Genomic DNA, 23,922 nt, shown 5'->3' on the forward strand with positions numbered 1-23,922 from the left:
AACAATTTTCTGTATTTTCTAGGTTTTGAATATCACCTTTATGAGTTTTCTGGATCTGACTGAATGTTTTATATGCAAATCAACATTTGCATACATGTCTAAATGAACAACTAAGTAGCTCACATTAGGTATAAGACACAACTAACTCTGCCAGGCGCGGTGGCTCACACCTGTAATCCTAGCACTGTGGGAGGCCAAGACAGGTGGATGGCTTGAGCTCAGGAGTTCAAGACCAGCCTGGCCAGCATATCGAAACTCTGTCTCTACTGAAAATACAAAAATTAGCCAGGCGTGGTGGTGCATGTCTGTAAACCTATCTACTCGGGAGGCTGAGGTGGGAGAATCACTTGAACCCAGGAGGTGGAGGTTGCAGTGAGCTGAGATCGCACCACTGCAGTCCAGCGTGGGTTGACAGAGATCCTGTCTCAGAAAAAAAAACAAAAAACAAAAAACAAAAAACAGAAGTAACTGTAAAAGTCATCACCTATGATAACGTGCATGCCAAGTCTTGCCAGATGCTTCGCTGTGCAATAGCCGATGCCATCTGTCCCTCCCGTCACTATAGCGACACGGTCAGGTTGTGGGGGAAAAACTGAAAAAGAAGAAGAGAAAATAATGAAACTAAGATTTAGAAGCAGAGCACATATTTGTAAGAATTAAGCCTCCTGAGAGGCAGGATGCCAAAGGGAGTTATGGTTCAATCATTTCTGGTTCTGTTCCTCTTGAATTCCCACAGGCTCAGGAGGCATGAATGTATTAAAGTGGATTAGCCCCGAGTAATGACAGTGCAGTAAAAAACCACCTGATAAATCCCCTGTCATCCCCTATGAGTCCCTGGCAGGCTCTGGAATATGCCGTCAATGTGACCGGCAGAAAGGTCTGCAGAATGGATACCCTTTGCGGAGGCGAGCAAGAATCCTGGAATGACCTCTGCTCTCAGGGCAGCACTGAGCAGGACATTTTCGTTTATTTGCGTTGTAAAATGTAGACTTTATTATGACGTAGGTATGGTGGGGCCAACAGATCAGGAGACTGCCGTTAAGCAAGTGGTTTGTTACTCATAGGTCCCAAGAGGAGGGGCGTGTCCCACCACTCAGGACCACACAGGGGCGCACCAAGTTTGGTGAGGTGGGAAGACAAAGGAGGCCAGAGCTCTCATCGTGGTTTCCAAGGGAAGGAACAGGCAAGTAGGCTTAGAGTTGGCTAGTGTGAAGGATTTCAGCAGGCTCTGGGGCATAGGGGCTGTCCCTGACTCTCTGGTACCTCTCTCCACCTGGTTAGGCCAGGTGGAGAGTGACGTGGAATATGCAACCCCAATAAAGGAGATGGTTGGGGGGTGGATTCTGGATTGATGGGTTTGCATGTGAAAGACAGGTTCATAGGTGGGCTCTTCACCACCTCTGGGGATTCGCTAGCTATGGGAGGGGCAGGGTCTCTAGGGTTCACAAGGCCACGAAAGTCATGCGTCAGAACACAGAAAATAAAAGACATGGTTAATACAGTTTGCTTCATAGCTGCTGACGTCACAGGTGCAGATAGTATCTCACTTGAATTTCTGGTTAAGACAAGTGATCCACATTTTGAGGGAGATTTATATTTCTTTTTCTTCATTCCATTTGTCCTCCCTTCCTTCTTTCCATCTTTCCTTCCTTCCTTCCCTCTTTCCTTCCTTCCTCCTTCCTTCTCTTTTTCCTTTCTTCCTTCATTCCTTCCCTCCCTCATTCCTTCCTTCCCTCCCTCTTTCCTTCCCTCCCTCCCTTTCCTTCCTTCCCTCCCTCTTTCTTCATTCCTTCCTTCCCTCCCTTTTTCCTCCCTTCCTCCTTCCTTCCTTTCCTCCCTCTTCCTTCTTTCCTTTCCTCTTTCCCTCCTTTCTTCTTTACTTCCTTGTCTCACTCCTTCCTTCTTCTCCTTTTTCCTTCCCTCCCTCTTTCCTTCCTTTCTCCTTCCATCCTTTCCTCTTTACTTCCTTCTCTCACTCTTTCCTTCCTTCTTTCCCTCTTTCCTTCCCTCCCTCTTTCCTTTCTTCCCTCCTTCTTTCCTTCCTTTCTTCCTCCTTCCTTCTGTCCATCTTGCAACCCTTCCCTCCTTCTTTTATAAAATATGTATAGAGCCTGCACTCTGTGCCCAGCATACAGGGAAATGAATTAGACAAAGATAAACATGCTGTCTGCCTCAAGGAGAATTGGTTCCCCTGGGGAAGATACCATCCACTCTAAATACACAGTATGTGTCTGGCAATAATCCAGAACTTTCCAGATCTCACATCTTCCAGTTATGAATGAACTTCAAAGGAAGCCCAGAGCAAAGGAAGAAGAGGAAAGGGACAAGCGGTGATTCTGGATGGAAGGTTAGAGAACAATCCTCCAAGGAGGGGCTCCTGAGCTGACGTTGTGATGGTGAGAGCAAAAGTCTAGCATGCCTGGGATATTCCAGGAAGAGGAAGGTGGCTGGCTGCCTGGCTGGCTGGCTGGAGCCAAGGACATGGAAAGAGGGAAGAGCGGAGAGAAGAAGGTGAAGGGGCACCCCACAGAGTTTGTGAGCTTCTCTCTGGCAGACAGGGCGTCATCAGAGGGCTCTGAGATGAATCTGTGATATATTTCACAGGAAGGAACAGATTCATGGAGAATCCACTAGAGCTGGAGGAAGACCGGGCTATCAAAGTTCTCCTGAAGCAGTCGCAGGGACTGACGGAGGAGCTCCGCCACAGTTCAGCACAGGTGGTATGAGAGGTGGCTGGATTCAGAATATGTCTCACAGGTACAGGCAACAGGGGTGCTGGTGGGAGTCAGACATCTCGCATTCAAAATAAAAAAAAAAAAAAATCACAAGACAAGGACAGAGAGGGGAACATGATGAGGCAAGAATGACTCCTTGTACTGGGCGCTGAGAAAATGCAAGAAGGGAATTTCCATGTTCCCTTGAGAAGGAAAGACTGAGGGAAAAGTGGATTTTGCAGGCAGAGAGTCAGGAAAGTCCCTTTCTGTGAGTTATTATAGGCACATATGATCTGTTTCAAGCTTTGTTCAGGAGATTATTTTGTTCAACATATTTGGATTGTTCTTTATTAAAATATAAAGCCTAAGTGTCCATCAACAGACAATTTGATTTTTTAAAATATGGCACATATATACCATGGAATACTACACAGCCATGAAAAGGAATGAAGTTGTGTCTTTTGCAACAACACGAAGGGAACTGGAGGCCATTATCCTAAGTGAAATGGCTCAGAAACAGAAAGTCAAGTACCACGTGTTATCCCTTATAAGCGGGAATTAAATAATCTGTACATGTCGACATAGAGCATAAAATAATAGACATTGGGGACTCAGAAGTGTCACAGGGTGGGATGGGATGAGGGATGAGAAATTACCTATTGGCTACCATGTATGTTGCTTGAGTGATGGCCTCACTAAAAGCCCAAACATTGGCACTATGCAATATATTTGTGTAACACAAGTGTACTCATACCCACAAAATGTATAAAAATATAAAGGTAATTTAAATAGAAATTAGGATTATAAATCATTCTACTATAAAGACACATGCACACGTATGTTTATTGTGGCACTGTTCACAACAGCAAAGACTTGGAGCCAACCCAAATGCCCATCAATGATAGAATGGATAAAGAAAATGTGGCACATAGACACCACGGAATACTATGCAGCCATAAACAAGGATGAGTTCATGCCCTTTGCAGGGACATGGATGAAGCTGGAAACCATCATTCTCAGCAAAGCAACACAAGAACAGAAAACCAAACACCACATGTTCTCACTCATAAGTGGGAGTTGAACAATGAGAACACAGGGACACAAGGAAGAGAACATCACACACCGGGGCCTGTCAGGAGGTGAGGGACTAGGGGAAGGGTAGTATTAGGAGAAACACCTAATGTAGATGACGGGTTGATGGGTGCAGCAAACCACCAGGTACATGTATACCTATGTAACAAACCGGCACGTTCTACACATGTACTGTAGAACTTAAAGTATAATAAAATAAAATAAAATAATAAAGCCTATGCTGCTTTTCCATTTCACCTTTCCCAAGTGTAAAATTTTGTGTCTCCTCTCCCCCCAAAATAATTCCTATGTTGAAAACATACCATCGCCAGCATGATGGTATCAGGAGGTGGGGCCTGTGGAGGAGGCTTCAACATATAATTTGTTTTTTGTCAGCCTGTACATTTCGTTGTCAGTATTGTGCGAACAATCCTCTTGGTGTGTAAGACTTTTATTTTTTTTTCTTGATACATACATGAATCAATGAAAAGGTATGTTCACTTAGAAAATTGCAGAATAAGTTTTCCATACGCTTAGGTTTTCTGGTGTATTCCTCATAACCCGAAGATAGAACCTGTACAATGACATTCCCATGTTCCCGACCCAACCTGAGGGACTTGGAAATACTATATGTAGTATCAGTAGATGTATTGATGTTCTTAATTTACTAAGTTTACTTTAAAAATAGGAATATATTATTAAATTGTAATTACAGACACATAGGATGCATATATACTGTGTGTATACATGTGCGTCTGTGTGTGGGCATGTCTGTGTGTGTACATACGTATTTCTCAGCCCCAATGCCAACTTCCTAGTCAATAAAGAAAACACTAAAATCTTCCAGCTAAACTTAGAAAAGCAGCAAGTATCCATCCTGTTCTCTGTGATGCTTTTTTTTCTGAGCTGGGGTCTCACTATATTGCCCAGGCTGCAGTGCAGTGGTGCAATCATGGCTCGCTGCAGCCTCGACCTCCTGGACTCAAACGATCCTCCCGCCTCAGCCTCCCAAGTAGCTGAGACTACAGGTGTGAGCCAGCACACCTGGCTAATTTTTTTTACTATTTTTTTTGTAAAGATGGGGTCTTGCTGTGTTGCCCAGACTGGTCTCGATCTCCAGGGCTCAAGTCAACCTCCCACCCCGGCCTCCCAAAGAGCTGGGATTCCAGGAGTGCACCCTGTCATTTAACATGCTATTGGAGATCTTATCCAATGTGGTCAGACAACAGATACAAGAACTGCAGAGGGAGAGTCAAAATATACTTTGCAGATGATATGATGGTACGCCAGGAAAAAACTAACAAAATCAACATTAAACAAATCCAAGAAGACAATTCAGGAAGGTAGTCAGATAGAAAATTCAGAAGCAAATATCAATAGCTTCCATAAACACAGAAACAATTGGCAGCTTAAAAAGGTATGGGAAGAGACAGTCCTGCTTATAATATAGGAACAACAGCAACACTGAAATGAGACTTGGTAATCGAGAGTGTGCAAAACCTATATCAGGACACCTTTAGGCCCCTCTCAAAAGACATAAAAGTACAGTTGAGGCCTTGGAAAGATGCCCTTGGGTCTCGGTGAGGATGTCATGCCACATGGTTTTGGAGGTGCCCGTGGGGTCTTCCCTAAAAACGCACAGCAAGCCATGATTGCACCACTGCACGGCAGCCTGGGCAATGTAGTGAGACCCCAGCTCAAAAAAAAAAAAAAGCACCACAGATTGCAGAATGGATCCTTGCTGCATTTCTAACTTTAGCTAGAAGAGTTTAGAGTTTTCCTTATGGACCAAGAAGCTAACATTGGGGCTGAGAAGTACGTATGCACCCACACAGACACCCCCGCACACAACAGGTTGCAACAATCACCTGACACCACCCACCCGGTGCCTCTGCAGATGGGCAACATGTTTTGCAAGATTGGGCTTCCTCGGGGTTTTGGGTTTTCACAGCCAGTGACTCGGCATGACCAGAGAACCGGTTGGACGCTCCTTCTACCCAATTCCTCGCCCTCTCTTTTTTCACAGGTGTGAGGCATCTACACCGTCATCTGAAAGCCTTCCTCCACTCTTCTGCCAGGGCCTGTTTGACCCTTCAAACACAGTTCCCCTAGTAAATCTCTGGCCCATCACGTTCCTTCTTGGTGTGTGCTTCTCCAAAGACCCAAAGGGTCAGGCGCAGTGGCTCATGCCTGTAATCCTAGCACTTTGGAAAGCCAAGGCAGGCAGATCACTTGAGCCCAGGAGTTCAAGACCAGCCTGGGCAACATGGTGAAGCCTCATTGCTACAAAACAAAACAAAAAAGGTACAAAAATGTTAGCCAGGCATGGTGGCACACGGCTGTCATCCCAGCTACCCAGGAGGCTGAGTTCAGAGGATCACGCAAGCCTGGGAAGTTGAGGCTGTAGTGAGCTCTGATCATACCACTGCACTCCAGCCTGGGTGACACAGCACGACTGTCTCAAAACAAAACAAAAAAAATGACGGCCGGGCACGGTGGCTCACACCTGTAATCCCAGCACTTTGGGAGGCCAAGGTGGGTGGATCACGAGGTCAGGAGATCGAGACCATCCTGGCTAACACGGTGAAACCCCGTCTCTACTAAAAATACAAAAAATTAGCCGGGCGTGGTGCTGGGCGCCTGTAGTCCCAGCTACTCAGAAGGCTGAGGCAGGAGAATGGCGTGAACCCGGGAGGCAGAGCTTGCAGTGAGCCGAGATCGTGCCACTGCACTCCAGCCTGGGCGACAGAGCGAGACTCCGTCTCACAAAAAAAATAAAATTAAAAAAAATAAAAAAAAAACAAAACAAACTTTGTCCAATCCAGAGTTGACAGACACCTAAGTTTGATTCCATTCTTTGCTTTTATGAATAGTTCTGCGATGAACACACAGTACATGTGTCTTTTTGGTAGAATGACTTACTTTCCCTTGGGTAGATACCCAGTAATGGGATTGCTGGCTCAAATGGTAATTCAATTCTTAGGAAGATGTGGTGCATCTATACCATGGAATATTACGCATCCATTAAAAAGAATGAAATCATGTCCTTTGCAGCAATATAGATGCAAGTGGAGGCCATTCTCCTACGTGAATTAACACAGAACGAGGAAACTAAATACCACACGTTCTCACTTATTACTGGGAGGTAAACATCAAGTACACATGGACATAAAGATGGGAGCAACAAACACCGAGCAATTCAACGGGGCAAGGAAGGGATGGGGCAAGGGTTGGAAAACTATTGAGTGCTATGCTCACTACCTGGGTGATGGGATCCTTGTGCTCCAAACCTCAACATCACACAATATACCCAGGGAACAAACCTGCACATGTACCCCCTAAATCTAAAATAGAAGTTGGGGCCGGGCGCGGTGGCTCATGCCTGTAATCCCAGCACTTTGGGAGGCCGAGGCGGGTGGATCACGAGGTCAGGAGTTCGAGACCAGCCTGGCCAACATGGTGAAACCCCATCTCTACTAAAAATACAAAATTTAGCTGGGCATGGTGGTGCGTGCACCTCTAATCCCAGCTCCTCGGGAGGCTGAGGCAGGAGGATCCCTTGAACCCAGGAGGCGGAGGTTGCAGTGAGCTGAGATCACACCAGTGCACTCCAGCCTGGGTGACAGAGCGAGACTCCATCTCAAAAAAAATTTTTTTTTAATTTAAAAAATAAAATAGAAGTTGGAGGGGGAAAAAATCTAAACTGATACAACCTTAAAGGTGTCAGAATGACCCAAGTCGATATGCAAATTTGATGTGATGCAGTAAAAATAGTTCACAGAATTTCTTTTAGGCAAACTGGACGAATCGATTCTAAACTTGCTGTGGGGAAAAGAATTGCAAATGAGGCGGCAAAGGGGAAAATTCTGATATGTATAAAGATTGAGAACACACCGGCCCTGTAGGAGATTAAAAACATCTGAGAAGCCTCTATAATTAAACGGGAGGTACTACAGGCATTAAAGGAGCAAGGAACAGGGTACAATTTCCAGAAACAGACCAACTGCATGTGGAAACTTAGCACACGACAAAAGGGGTAAAAGATGGGCGTTTTAATAAACTGTGTTGGGGCACGTGAAGGCACAATAGGAAAGAGATAAAATTAGCGCCAGACCTCACAGTATGCATGAGTGAACTCCTAGGCAAAAACAAAGCTAAACCATGAGAAGTTTGCAAGAAAGCAGGAATCATTACTTTAACCTCCACAGAAAGAAAATGCTTCCTAAGCGAAAATTCAGAAAGATGGTTAGATAAATTTCACTATTTAAAAAACTACGCGATTGAAAAACGGGCCGGGCAGTGGCTCATGCCTGTAATCCCAGCACTTTGGGAGGCTGAGGAGGGGGTATCGCTTGAGGCCAAAAGCTCAGGACCAGCCTGGGAAAGAGAGAGGCCTCATCTCTACAAAAAATTTCAAAAATTAATCGGGTGTGGCGGTGTGTGCCTGTAGTTCCAGCAAGCTGGGAGGCTGAGATGGGAGGATCACTTGAGCCCAAGGGATGGAGGCTGCAGTGAGCCAAGATCATGCCACTGCACTCCAGACAGAACAAGGCACTACCTCAAAAAAAAAAAAATCACATGGTAAAAAACAAAACAAATCTCCATAAGCAAAGTAAAACACAAATAATGAGCTAGAAGAAAATTTGCAACTTCCATCAGAAATATTAACACCTATTTTTCAGATATCTAAAAAGTTCAACTCCAGAAAACCCCAAACATGCTACAAAGAAAAGGGCAAAAATAACAGTTTATATACAGAACAGACTCAAATGGCCCTCAACACATATGTTCTCCTTTATATCTAATAACAGACATCCTAATTCAGAATGTACTGAAATACTATTTCTTTTTAAGTTCTGGGATACATGTGTAGAATGTGCAGGTTTGTTACGTAGGTATCCATGTGCCATGGGGGTTTGCTGCACCTATCAACCCATCATCTAGCTTTTAAGCTCTGCATGCACTAGATATTTGTCCTAATGCTCTCCCTCCCCTTGTTCCCCAGCCCCCGACAGGCTCTGGTGTGTGATGTCCCCCTCCCTATGTCCCTGTGTTCTCACTGTTCAGCTCCTACTTGTGAGAACATGTGGTATTTCGTTTTCTGTTCCTGTGTTATTAGGCTGAGAGTGATGGTTTCCAGCTTCATCCATGTCCCTGCAAAGGACAGGAACTCATTGTTTTTTATGGCTGCATAGTATTCCATGGTGTATATGTGCCACATTTTCTTTATCCAGTCTATCATTGGTGGGCATTTGGGTTGGTTCCAAGTCTTCACTATTATAAATAGTGCTGCAATAAACATACGTTTGCATGTGTCTTTATAGTACAATGATTTATAATCCTTTGGGTTTATACCCAGTCATGGGATTTCTGGGTGAAATGGTATGAAATACTATTTCTTATCTATCAGATTGAGAAAAATTCCAAAGCACTGGCATCAAATTTCTCTAATAAGGCTGTGGAGATCAGGCACTCAGAGACAGTGTGGGTGGGAAGGCAAAATGGCAAAAACCCTATGGGAGTAAGTTGGGTAATATCTAATGCAATGACACATGGATGCATCCTTCGATCCAGCAAAATCACCTCTAGGAATCTACCCTCAAGATACAAGGTGGATTGCCAATGTGAACCGAAGGTGACTCATTGTACCAACCTCAGGAGGGGTATGAAGGAGGAGCAGCCTTTGCAACCTCCACGCCACGAGGTATGGCGGGACAGCCCAGAGCACCTCAAGTTTGTGAAAAATTGCATCTCCTAGTCAGGGACCAGAGTCGATCCAGTTGTTCTAAAATGTTTCCAATAAGCAGAGGTATCATTGGTGTTTGCTGAGTTGACACCACGAGCACAGCCCTGCTTGCTAATAAAATGAAGAAATAACCCTACAAAGACAATCGCAAAGGATGATGCTGGAAGAGGGGGGCCTCCACAGAGACTGTGACGAATCTCCCACCGCATCATGCCTGTCATGTTTCTGATTCCCAGTGTCCATCAGAGAAACCAGGGGCAAGGCTCAGACAATGTGAATATATATAGAATGAAAAGTCTCTTCTCTTCTGACGTATTTATGGCTGCAAAGGTTTTGACAAAAAGTTTCCGGAATGGCACTGCAGGCAGGAACGTTAGATCCAACTCAACCTTCCTTTTACAGATAGGAGATCTTCAGGACTCAACTATCCAAGAGAGAGGAGGGGAGTTGGAGTCCCCCAACGTGGCAACCAAGACGCTCACTTCCCACGGTTCTCGCTGCAAATCACGCTTTCACCCCTTACCCACTTAGCCTCCGTTTGTCCCTGGTTAAAAGGCAGGGGAACAGGTTTGGGGTGCACTGTATGCAGTGGGAAAGGCCATCTGTATAACGTCAGGACCACCACATGCTCTCATCTTTACACGGATGAAATATGTCACAGCTCTGACTGTCAAAAACAAAAAGCACAGAAAGCAGGCAACAACCTGCTCTTTTTTTTTTTTTTTTTTTGGAGATGGAGTCTTGCTCTTGTCACCTAGGCTGCAGTGCAATGCCACGATCTCAGCTCACTGCAACCTCCGACTCCCAGGTTCAAGCGATTCTCCTGCCTCAGCCTCCCAAGTAGCTGGGATTACAGGCGTCTGCCACCACGCCCGGCTACTTTTTTTTATATATTTTTAGTAGAGACAGAGTTTCGCCATGCTGGTCAGGCTGGTCTCGAACTCCTGACCTCGTGATCTTGAGCACACAGTCAGTCCTCATCTGTCATCTCAAAGCAAGGCAAAGAGGCAAACTTCACAGTTAACACATAATGGACCAGAACAGAGGTTCCCAAACGTCCCCATTTCATAGCATACATGCTACCCAGAAAACCTGTTCACAGCACTCTAAGCAAAAAAAAAGTTTCTTTTTTATATATATAAAATTTTTGATATATAAATAAATTTTACATATATTTTATAAAATATATTTTATAAATTTTATAAATTTAAAATTATATAAATTTTAAAATATATTTTATAAAAGTTTAAAATATATAAAATACATACATTTTATATATTGTATAATATATAAAAATATATTTTATTTAATAAATTTATATTATATACATATATAATAAATTTATATTATATAATATTTATATATAATAAATTTATTTCATATATTTATATATAATAAATTTATTTTATATAATATTTATATATAATAAATTTATATTATTATAATTAATATTAAAATAATTTATATTTTAATATAATATATAAAATTTATATGTAATATATAATTTTATATTTTATAAAATTTTAAAAATATAAAATATGTATATTTTATATATTATATAACAATATAAAATGTGTGTATTTTATATATATTATATACTTTACAAAATATGTATATTTTATATATTATATAAAATACATAAAATATGTATATTTTGTATATTATATAAAATACATACAATGTGTATATTTTGTATATTATATAAAATATAAAAAATACACGTATATTATATAAAATATATAAAATACACGTATATTATATAAAATATATAAAATACGCGTATATTATATAAAATATAGAAAATATGCGTATTTTATACATTATAGAAAATATGCGTATTTTATATATTATAGAAAATGTATAAAATATGTGTATTTTATATATTATAGAAAATATATAAAATATGTATATTTATATATTATATAAAATATATAAAATTATATTTTTAATATGTATTTTAAAAATCCAGGGTGATGGTGTTGAGAGGTGGGGTTTTTGAGAAGTGATGAGGTCATGAGAATGGAACGTGACGCACGGGATGAGTGTCCTTACGAAAGGGGCCCCAGAGAGCTCCCTCACACCTTCCACCATGTAACATCACAGCAAGAAGGCACCATCTAAGAACCAGGAAGTGGGTCCCCACCAGACACTCAATCTGCCACTGCTCAGGAGGCTGAGGTGGGAGGATCACTCCAGCCCAGGAGCTCGAGGCTGCAGTGAGCTATGATTGCACCACTGCACTCCAGCCTGGGTGACAGAACAAGACCCTGTCTCAAAATAAATAAATAAAAGAAAATAAAAAAGAGTTTAAAAAAATAGAGCTTCCAGGAGTTCTGGACAATATCAAATAACCTCATACTACACATAATTGGAATCCCCGAAGAAAACAGAGGAAATATTTTAAGGTGATGGCTGAAATTTTTGCAGAGAGGGGACAGAAGAATAATTTTAATTTCGTTCTCTGTGGCTTTGTGTATTTTCTAAATCTAAGTGGACATCAATTACTATCCTTTTACAATTAACCATTTTCTCTGTCAACACAGCCTTCCAAACACATATTTAATTTGCATAAACAAACAAGATATTTCATACTAATTTGACAAGAAAGTTCTGCCTAGTGCAGTCACAAATGACAGTTAATAAACGTGTAACTTTTAAGAGGCAATCGTTTGTGTTATTTAACATCAGACTGGTGTTTCCCACTGGTATTTTCATTAGATTTTTAAAAAATATATCTTTATCACAGCTCATGAATCTGTAGGATATAACGAATTTAAGTTGAAGCCGGGAAATATGCATTGGCTTTTGTATTTCTCTAATTTCACACGTGTGCAGGAGGTCACCCCACAGTAGAAGAGGTTTCCTGTGCAGTGGGGTACCCTGTTTGCAATGGGAGGGTCATTTTCATTCCATTTTTTTGTCTCAAACACAGGGGGTCCAATCATGCAACTTTCTGCTTGTGACAATATAAAAGCAGCCTTCATCTATTCTACATGGGGCAAATAACACAATGGGCCTCCATGGTTCTCTGGGCTGATATCCAGCCTGCCTCCCACATAAGGCCAATGATGACTGAGGACAGATACCTTGCTGTGGACTCTGCACACCACTGCCTGACATAAGACAGTGCCAGGCATAAGACAAGCACCCCATAAATGTTCACTGACTGAATGAATGAGCTCACCCATCCATTGATGAGTCAATCAGAGATGAAAGGTTGAAACTCCCTTCCCTGAAAGGGCAAGACAGATGGACTATGGACTGAATGTGTGTGTCTTCCCAAAATTCCTACGTTCAATCCTCACCCCCAAGGTGATGGTGTTAGGAGGTGGGGTCTTTGAAGGTGATGAGGTTGTGAGGGTGGGGCCCCATCAATGAGATGTGTGCCCTTATAAAAGGGACCCCAGAGAGCTCCCTCGTCCCCTTCCACCGTATGAGGACACAGCTAGAAGGCACCATCTATGAACCAGGAAGTGGGTTCTCACCAGACACTGAATCTGCCCCCACCTCAATCTTGGACTTCCAGCCTCCAGAACTGTGAGCAATAAATATCTGTAATTTATAATCCACCCAGGCTATGGTATTTTTGTTGTAGCAGCCTGAATGGCACTAAGAAAAGAAGCAAATAATACTTCTCAGGTCCTCACCCCCGTCCCTGAGGGGGGCTGTTTCACAACCAAGCTGACACTGGAAATCTTAGCCCTTTCTAAGGCAGAGCCCAAGACAGTTTTTTGCAATAGATTTATTCCATCAGCGGCTCTCTCTGCATTTCATGGAGTTGAAGTGAACAGTCCACACAGCGTCTTGGAGACATGAGTGGGAACATTGGCCCTGGGTCATCACTGAGGATGTGAATTTCAAACTAGATGACACAGTTTGGACAGACAGTTTTTGTCAACAGATTTATTCCATCAGCAGCTCTCTCTGCATTTTATGGAGTTGAAGTGAACAGTCCACATAGCCTCTTGGAGACATGAGTGGAAACCACTGGCCCTGGGTCCTAACTGAGGATACTCATTTCAAACTAGATGATATAGTTTGGATGTGTGTCCCCACCCAATCTTATGTGGAATTGTAGTCCCCTGTGTTAGAGGTGGGGCTTGATGGGAGATGACTGGATCATGGGGGTGGGGTTCTCATGAATGGTTTTGCATTATCCTCTTGGTGCTGTTTTCATGAAACTGAGTGAGTGAGTTAGTACGGGACCTGGTTGTTTAAAAGTGCGTGGCACCTCTTCTCTCTCTTGCTCCTGCTCCCACCATGTGAGACGTGCCTGCTTGCCCTTCACCTTCGTCCGTGATTGTAAGGTTCCTGAGGCCTCCCCAGAAACCAACCAGAAGCTGCCATGCTCCCCGTACAGCCTGCAGAACTCTGAGCCAATGAAAACTCTTCTCTTTATAAATTACCCTGCCTCATGGATTTCTTTATAGCAGTGCCAGAATGGACTAATCCACTGGCCTTTATTGCCCTTACAGGTTGTAATAGGGAGTATCGGGGCCATAGGGGGAAGAAACAGTGGAAAAGTTGGTAGAACCCCAAGTCCCTAAATGAACAGTCCAATCAGAGGAGCCCAGCTGATGTCTAGATTATATGTTAGGAATTCTTGAATGCATCTTGTTAAAAAAAAAAAAGTTCTGGTTTCAAGGGAAAAAAAAACAGTCACAACTAGACATGTAGCAGATGTTCATCAAAAGCTATAAAACCACCTTGCAAAGCAAAACCAAATCAAGAGAGGAGGCACTGAGAACGATGAGATCTAAAGTCAGTAACTATGAACTCTCCCCCAGAAATAAAATGCCCTGGTTAGTAAAGAAGAAAATAAAATTGGTTTAAAGGGAAAAATGACAGCCGTATAGGGAATCAGATCTCCATACCTAAATGAACGCGTGGATGACTCTACACTTAAACACAGTTCCGATTTGGGAGACATTAAGAAAATTACCCAAAGCTTGAAAAACGACGCCAACAGGTTTAAGTGTTTGAGTCTTGTTTCTGGACCGTAAAATTAAAACAGAAAACTCGTTCTGCAAGAAAACGTTAAAGGGCCCCTTTTTCAAGATCTTTACCTCTTCTACATGGTACCTGCCCTTTGGAGAAGTAGCACTTATAGTTTTATAACTTCAAAGCTTGAATGACAGAGAGAGAGAGAAAGTGAACAAGAGAAAGGGAGAGAGACCGAGAAGTGAAAAAGAGAAAAGCAAAAAAGAGAGAAAGAGCAAGCAAAACAAGTGAATAAGAGAGAGAGAGGAAGAGAATGAGCACCTAAAAGAAATGAGGATTCCCCTGCTGCTGCTCACTGGGACAGCCCCAGTAGGCACATGATGGGATCTCTCCATCCAGTGACCCTCAGCTTCTACCGGTTCCCATCCCAACAGGCACAGTAGGGACATGATATGAGTCTGCCTGCTTTTTGCTCCTCCAAGCTCTGAGTTCAGCTGTCCATGGCAGCCCTGGACAGAGTTTACCTCCTGCAACAGCACCCCGCAGCCTGTTGCACTCATCTCAGAGTTATCTCCTTTCTAGGTCTCCATGCTGAGCCCAAGGGATGCCCAGAGAAAAGGAACCAAAAGTTATTCCTGAGAGGGTATGACCGACAGTCCCTGATTCCTTTTTCCCCCACCCCTGAAAACATCCAGCTTGCTTTTCTGATGTTTTCTTAAGAAAGAAGTACCGACACCATTCTTGAAATAGGTTTTGCATTCAGGTGGGTTAGGACTGAGCCAAAACCAAGACCTACAGACAGTCAGTGATTTGGTTTGGCTGCGTCCCCACCCAAATCTCATCTTGAATTGTAGCTCTCATAATTCCCACATACTGTGGGAGGGACCTGGTGGGAGGTAATTGAATCACAGGGGCAGGTCTTTCCCATGCTGTTCTCGTGAAAGTAAGTCTCATGAGATCTGATGGCTTTATAAAGGGAAGTTTCCCTGCACACGCTCTCTCTTGCCTGCCCCCATGTAAGATAAGACATCCTTTACTCTTCCACCATGATTGTGAGGCTTCCCCAGCCTTGTGGAACTGTGAGTTCATTAAACTTCTTTCCTTTATAAATTGCCCAGTCTCAGGTATGTGTTTATTAGCAGCATGAGAACAAACTAATACAGTCAGAGATGTCCCAGCCTCTGAGGACACACACAGGGAATTCAGTTTATGGTGAGTGAGGCAGACATAGGCAGCTCTGGGAAATCTCTGCAGGGGCCCAGAGATTCTTTTAAATATTTCTAAAAACAGTGAGCATTTCCTGCAAATCAAAACCACAATGAGATACCAACTCATGCCAGTTAGAATAGCGATCATTAAAAAGTCAGGAAACAACAGATGCTAGAGAGTATGTGGGGAAATAGGAATGCTTTTACACTGTTGGTGGGAGCGTAAATTAGTTCAACCATTGTGGAAGACAGTGTGGTGATTCCTCAAGGATCTACAACTAGAAATACCATTTGCCCCAGCAATTCTATTACTAGGTATCTATCCAAAGGATTATAAATCATTCTACTATAAAGACACATGCACATGTATGTTTATTGCAGCACTGTTCACAATAGCAAAGACTTGGAATCAACCCAAATGCCCATCAATGATAGACTGGATAAAGAAAATGTGGCACATATACACCATGGAATACTATGCAGTCACGAAAAAGGATGAGTTCATGTCCTTTGCAGAGACATGGATGAAGCTGGAAACCATCCTTCTCAGCAAACTAACACAGGAACAGAAAACCAAACACCACATGTTCTCACTCATAAGTGGGAGTTGAACAATGAGAACACATGGATACAGGGAGGGGAACGTCACACACTGGGGCCACACTGGGGCCTGTTGGGAGGTAAGGGGCTAGGGGAGGGACAGCTTTAGGAGAAATACCTAATGTAGATGACAGGTTGATGGGTGCAGCAAACCACCATGGCACGTGTATACCTATGTAACAAACCTGCACATTCTGTACATGTAACCCAGAACTTAGAGTATAATTTTAAAAAAAAAGAAAGAAAAGAAAGAAAAAACAAAAGCAGGAAAAAAAAAAAAAAGACATACCAGAGACTGGGTAATTTACAAAGGAAAGAGGTTGCGTTGACTCACAGGTCTGCATGGCTGGGGAGCCCTCAGGAAACAAAATCATAGCAGAAGGGGAAGCGAGGCATATCTCACACGGCGGCAGGAGAGAGAGCAAAGAAAACCACACACTTTTACCATCAGATCTTGTGAGAAGTCCCTCACTATCATGAGAACAGCATGGGGGACCCACCCCCATAATCCAATCACCTCCACCAGGTCCTTCCCTTGACATGTGCAGATCACTTCGAGATGAGATTTGGGTGGGGACATAGAGCCAAACCATATCAGCCTCCCAAAGTGCTGGAATTAAAGGCATGAGCCACTGCACCTGGCCAATATCCCCCTTTTTATAAGGACACTAGTCATGTTGAATTCGGGTCCACCCTAGTGGGCCTTTTCTTAACTTGATCATCTGCAATGAACTTACTATGAAATAAAGTCATATTCACAGGTTACTGGGGGTTAAGACTCCAATTAATCTTTTTATGGGGACCTAATTTGAACCGTAGCACCCCAATGAACACACATACACACACACACATACACACAAGCCGAGGCTTGAATACACACACACACGCACACAGACACACCAGGGTCTGGGCATGGTGACTCACGCCAGTAATCCCAGCACTTTGGGAGGCTGAGGTGGGCAGATCATGATGAGGTCATGAGTTCGAGACCAGCCTGGCCAGCATGGTGAAACCCCATCTCTACTAAAAATACAAAAAATTAGTCAGGTATGGTGGCAGGTGCCTGTACTCCCAGCTACTCAGGAAGCTGAGGCAGGAGAGTCACTTGAAACCGGGAGGCGGAGGTGGCAGTGAGCCGAGATTGTGCCACTGCACTCCAGCCTGGGTGACAGAGCCAGACTCCATCTCAAAAAAAAAAGAAAGACACACCAGGACTGGTGAGAGGGAGCTCCTTAGGAGGATGGATGACCCACGTGCATTCCCTCCCCGACTTTGTCTCCATGACTTTGCTGTGTTGTACTGAAAATCCCTCCCAGCCCCCCACTAAAGCACAACTGCAAACAGATGTCATCGCTCTCAATCACCTAGAATGTCTCCCTCGTTTCTTTTCTTTTTTTTTTTTTTGAGATGGAATCTCACTCTGTTGCCAGGCTGGAGTGCACATGGCACGATCTCTTCTCACTGCAACTTCTGCCTCCGGGGTTCAAGCAATTCTCCTGCCTCAGCCTCTTGAGTAGCTGGGATTACAGGCGCGTGCCACCATGCCCAGCTAATTTTTTGTAACTTTTGTAGAGACAGGATTTCACCATGTTGGCCAGGCTGGTCTCGAACTCCAAACCTCAAGTCATCTGCCTGCCTCAGCCTCCCAAAGGGCTAGGATTACAGGCGTGAGCCAGTGCACCCAGTCCGGCCCCTTATCATCTTTTCATCATGTGTTCATCACGGACTCACAGATGGCCAGTGCATCTGTCTCTGACAACACAGAATAAGTGCTGTTTCGGTTCAGTTCTGGCTGCAACTTGATCTCAGCTGCACCAGCCATGACTGGGCACCCCATGCCAGCTGCTCCTGCCTGGACAGCTGCTGGTGTGTGTCACAGGTTATCCAGGATAGTGACACTATTCACAATCGCAAAGACATAGAATCCACCCAAATGCTCATCAACAATAGACTGGATAAAGAAACTGTGCTCCATAGACACTGTGGAATACTATGCAGCCATAAAAAAGGAACAAGATCATGTCCTTTGCAGGGACATGGATGGAGCTGGAAGCCGTTATCCTCAGCAAACTAACACAGGAACAGAAAACTCAACATGGCCTGTTCTGTTATAAGTGGGAGCTGAATGATGAGAATACATGGACACAGGGAGGAGGACAACACACACTGGTGCTTGTTAAGGGGTGGGGTGGGGGAGGGAGAGCATCAGGAAGAATAGGTAATGGATGCTGAGCTTAATACCTAGGTGATGGGTTGATCTGTGCAGCAGAGAACCATGGCACATGTTTACCTACGTAACAAACCTGCACATTCTATACATGGAGCCCGGAACTTCAATAAAAGGTGAAGACAAAAACCAAAAGGAGACTCAGCCTTTGCCCCATGGAAATGCTGCTGTCTGCTACTCTCTTTCCTCCTGAGTTCAGGGAGCTTTGCAGCCTCACGGCTCAACGAGGCCAGGCAAAGCTGCTGTCTGCAGGGTTTGTGTGCAGATAACCACACAACTCAAGTGAGAAGAAGGGTCACCGACGTCTCTGAGGGTTACACAGTTGGCAAAATGCACGATGTTGGTAGGGTGAGATGAGAGAAAGTTCCCTTCCAGAACTTTTAGAAAGTTCCCTTCTAAACAAACCCTGAGCTATGTTTAGAACTCTCTCAGCTCACTGTCCTAATTTTAACAATCTAACTTGGAGGGCTGACCTCGGTGGCAGCCAAGGTTTGGGGAAGCTGCAAAAATAATAGGTCTCTACACACATAGCTCACTGCTCGCCGCGAAGGAAACCAGAGGTGGTCCAAAGGTTCAAGTGTGTAAAAATTGAATCGTACAGATAGTAGATGGAAACGGGGTGGTTGTTGTAGTTGTTTCTTAAGATATAATCAAAATAGAGGCCAGGCACAGTGGCCAACGCCTGTAATCCCAGCACTTTGGAAAGCTGAGAAGGAAGGATCACTTGAGCCCAGGAGTTCCAGACCAGCGTGGGCAACATAGCAAGACCCCATCTCCACAAGAAAATCAAAAAAATTAGTCAGGTGTCGTGAGAGTACCTATAGTCCCAATTACTCAGGGGGCTGAGATGGGAGGATCGCTTGAGCCCAGGAGTTTGAGGCTGCACTGAGCTATGATTGCGCCACTGCACTCCAGCCTAGGCAACAGAGTGAGACCCTGTCTCAAAAACAAACAAAGATATAATCTCAACAGAATGATAGTTACCAGAGGCTGCAAAGCAGGTGGAGAGGATAACGAGGGGTTGGTTAACGGGTACAGACATACAGTTAGATCCAAGGACTAAGTCCTCGTGTCTGATAGCACAATACAGTGATGATAGTCAAGAAGAATATATTGTATGTTTCAAAGTAGCTAGAAGATTTGAAATGTTCCCAGCACAAGAAAAATAATCAATGGGCTTGTGCACAGTGGCTCACGCCTATAATCCCAGCACTGTGGGAGGCCAAGGCAGGCAGATCACCTGAGGTCAGGAGTTCGAAACCAGCCTGGCCAACATGGTAAAACCCCATCTCTACTAAAAATACAAAAGTTAGCCAGGCATGGTGGCAGACACCTGTAGTCCCAGCTACTTGGGAGGCTGAGACAGCAGAATCATTTGAACCCAAGAGGCAGAGGTTGCAGTGAGCTGAGATCACACCACTGCACTCCAGCCTGGGTGACAGAGTGAGACTCTGTCTCAAAAAAAAAAAAAAAAAAAAAGGAAAGAAAAATAATCAATGTTGGAGGTGACGAATACCCTAAACACGCTGATTTGATCATTGGACCATAAATGTGTACAAATAGTCACAAATAGATCAGAGTCATATGTATCAGAATATCACAGGCACCCCAAAAACATGTACATCCATTATGTATCAATAAAAAGTTAAAAATACATGTAATCTGATGTTTAAGATGGCTTTTCTAAAAAAAAAAATGCACGAGTTTTAGAAGAAAAACTATATACCTGACCACATAAAAATGTTTAAATTCTATATAATCAAAACTGCCTCAAATAACATCCAAAGGCAAATGACAAATTGGCAGCCCACAGATAAAGGAATCACTTTTTTGTCTATAAAGAGCTCTTCTAACCAAACCCCAGTCCCTCCGCAAATGGGTAAAGGAAATGAATATGCAATGTGGAGATATGACATAAAACATAAGCATGTGAAAAAAGTTGTCTCGCTCACAATGAAATAATGAATAAAGCAATTATGAGCTTTCATCAATCAGACAGAACAAGTTAAAGAGTAGGGTTGTTATCGAGAATGGGTGCGTCTTGGAGAAGTTAGAGGTTTACATACTCAGTTCAAATGCACCCACCAAGACTGTATTTTCTTAGGAGATAAGTGGACAATGACTCCTGCAAAGTGACAGGCAGCCAGGCCTGGTAGCTTATGCCTGTAATCCCAACACTTTGGGAGGCTAAGGTGGGAGGATCACTGGAGGCTAGGAGCGTGAGGCCCAGCCTGGGCAACATAGCAAGACCCTATCTCTACAAAAATAAAAATAAATTAGCCAGATGTGGTGATGCTCGCCTGTAGTCCCAGCTACTCTGGAGGCTGAAATGGGAGGATCACTGGAGCCCAGGAGGTCGAGGCTGCGGTGAGCTATGATTGCACCACTGCGTTCCAGCTTGGGTGACAGAGCAAGATGCTGTCTCTTTAAAATAAAGAAAAGAAAATTTACATGCATTTTCTTTTTGGCTCAGCTATTCCACTTCCAAGAATTAGTTGCACAGATACACTCCCACACATATGCTAAGATATACGAGAAAACCATTCAGGGCTGCCTTAGCAACTACTTGGATGGCTCTCCAGGGAATTCTATTGAGTGAGGGGAAAAAAAGACACACGTGATTTGAAAGGGGTTACACTCTGTATGACTCCATTTATATGACATTCTTGACATGAGAAAAGGTACAGAAATAGAGAACAGACTAGTAATTCTCAGGGGTTCAGGGAGGGAGAGGAGGTTGAGGTAGGATGCAGGTTGGTACAGGCAGAGAGAGAAACAGGAGGGGTTGTTTGGCGAAAGAAATGCTCTGTGTGTTGATGGCAATGCTGGATTCACAAACCTGCACACGCTATGAAATTGCACAGAACTCCATACAAAAACACACATGGATACGAGTAAAACATAAGATCAATGCAAGCAATGGCAACAAAAGCCAAAATTGACAAATGGGATCTAATTAAACTCAAGAGCTTCTGCACAGCAAAAGAAACTACCATCAGAGTGAACAGGCAACCTACAAAATGGGAGAAAATGTTCGCAACCTACTCATCGGACAAAGGGCTAATATCCAGAATCTACAATGAACTCCAACAAATTTACAAGAAAAAAACAAACAACCCCATCAAAAAGTGGGCGAAGGATATGAACAGACACTTCTCAAAAGAAGACATTTATGCAGCCAAAAGACACATGAAAAAATGCCCATCATCACTGGCCATCAGAGAAATGCAAATCAAAACCACAATGAGATACCATCTCACACCAGTTAGAATACGATCAGTAAAAAGTCAGGAAACAGCAGATGCTGGAGAGGATGTGGAGAAACAGGAACACTTTTACACTGTTCATGGGACTGTAAACTAGTTCAACCATCGTGGAAGTCAGTGTGGCGATTCCTCAGGGATCTAGAACTAGAAATACCATTTGACCCAGCCATCCCATTACTGGGTATATACCCAAAGGACTATAGATCATGCTGCTATAAAGACACATGCACGCGTATGTTTATTGCAGCACTATTCACAATAGCAAAGACTTGGAACCAACCCAAATGTCCAACAATGATAGACTGGATTAAGAAAATGTGGCACATATACACCATGGAATACTATGCAGCCATAAAAAATGATGAGTTCATGTCCTTTGTAGGGACATGGATGAAATTGGAAATCATCATTCTCAGTAAACTATCGCAAGGACAAAATACCAAACACTGCATGTTCTCACTCATAGGTGGGAATTGAACAATGAGAACACATGGACACAGGAAGGGGAACATCACACACCGGGGACTGTTGTGGGGTGGGGGGAGAGGGGAGGGATAGCATTAGGAGATATACCTAATGCTAGATGACGAGTTAATGGGTGCAGCACACCAGCATGGCACATGTATACATATGTAACTAACCTGCACATTGTGCACATGTACCCTAAAACTTAAAGTATAATAATAATAAAAAAAAAGAAAAAAAGAAAAAAAAAAAAGATCAATGCATTATTGCCTGAATGTGAATATCCTCCTTGTGACATGGTATTATTGCTTTCCAAGATGTTATCACTGGGGGAACTAGACACAAGATTCTTTCCTATTATTTCTTACAACTGCTTGTAAATCTACAATGATCTCAAAGTAAAAGTCTTAATTGGGAAAAAAAAAAAAAGTCTAGGCAGGAAGCAGTGGGTCACACCTGTAATCCCAACACTTTAGGAGGTCAGGGTGAGACAATCACTTGAGGCCAGGAGTTTGAGATCAGCTTGGGCAACACAGGAAGACCCCATCTCTACAAAGAAATGTAAAACTTAGCCAGGCATGGTGGCTTGCACATGTAGTACCAGCTACGTGGGAGGCTGAGGTGGGAGGATTATTTGAGCCCAGGAGTTGGAGGCTGCAGTGAGCTATGATTGCATCACTGCACTCCAGCCTGGGCAACAGAGCAAGATCCTGTCTCTAAAATAAATGAATAGATAAGTAAGTAAATAAATAAATCTATGCTTATGTCATATGATATTTCATTCTTAAAAAACAGGAAAAACAAAAGTCCTATCCTTCTTCATCCTAGTACAGTTGTTTTGAAAATATCTATATGTTTTATGGGGGCTGGGAGCAGTGGGTCACTCCTGTAATCCCAGCACTTTGGGAGGCCGAGGCAGGCGGATCACGAGGTCAGGAGTTCGAGACCAGCCCGATCAACATGGTGAAACCCCGTCTGTACTAAAAATACAAAAATTAGCCAGGCGTCGTGGCACGCACTCATCATCCCAGCTACTCAGGAGGCTGAGGCAGGAGAATCACTTGAACCTGAGAGGCAGAGGTAGCAGTGAGCCGAGATCACACCACTGCACTGCAGCCTGGGTGACAGAGGGAGACTGCATCTCAAAAAAATAATAATAATAAAAATAAATAAATAAATAATAAAATTAAATTTAAAAAATTAAAACTGTGTGTTTTATGATTCCCGTTTGAAGTGCTGATCTTCCCACACCCCGGTCCTTTTATCTAACACTGAGGGCTGGAGACACAGTGAGTTTTTTGTCCACTGTCATCAGCTTCAGGGGATGGCGGTACAGGTGTTGAGTTTTTGTTGTTTTATCATGAGGTTGGTGCAAAAGTTAATGGCAAAAGCAGCAATTACTTTTGCAGCAACATATTATTATTATTATTATTATTACTGATAGGGTCTTGCTCTGTCACCCCGGCTGGAGTGCCGAGGTGAAAACACAGCTCACTGCAGCTTCAAACTCCCAGACTCAAGCAATTCTCCTGCCTCAGCCTCCTAGGCAGCTGGGACTACAGGCACTTGCCAGCACGTCTGCCAATTTTTTTTTTTAATCTTTTGTAGAGACAGGGTCTTGCTCCATTGCTCAGGCTGATCTCAAATTCCTGTTTTCCAGTGATTCTCCTGCCTTAGTCCCCCA

The 23,922-nt window shown here is 43.3% G+C and overlaps 1 protein-coding gene across 1 annotated transcript in view; it reads right to left on the reverse strand.

Annotated features, from left to right (window-relative positions):
• DHRSX (dehydrogenase/reductase X-linked) overlaps positions 1–23,922 on the reverse strand; it is a 273,895-nt gene that overhangs the window by 207,672 nt on the left and 42,301 nt on the right. Inside the window, exon 2 of the mRNA XM_054545430.2 lies at positions 485–592. Coding sequence (XP_054401405.1) covers positions 485–592 — 108 coding nt within the window. The remainder of the gene's footprint in view (positions 1–484; positions 593–23,922) is intronic.

Source organism: Pongo abelii, chromosome Y (assembly GCF_028885655.2).
Source record: "Pongo abelii isolate AG06213 chromosome Y, NHGRI_mPonAbe1-v2.0_pri, whole genome shotgun sequence".
NCBI lineage: Eukaryota > Metazoa > Chordata > Mammalia > Primates > Hominidae > Pongo > Pongo abelii.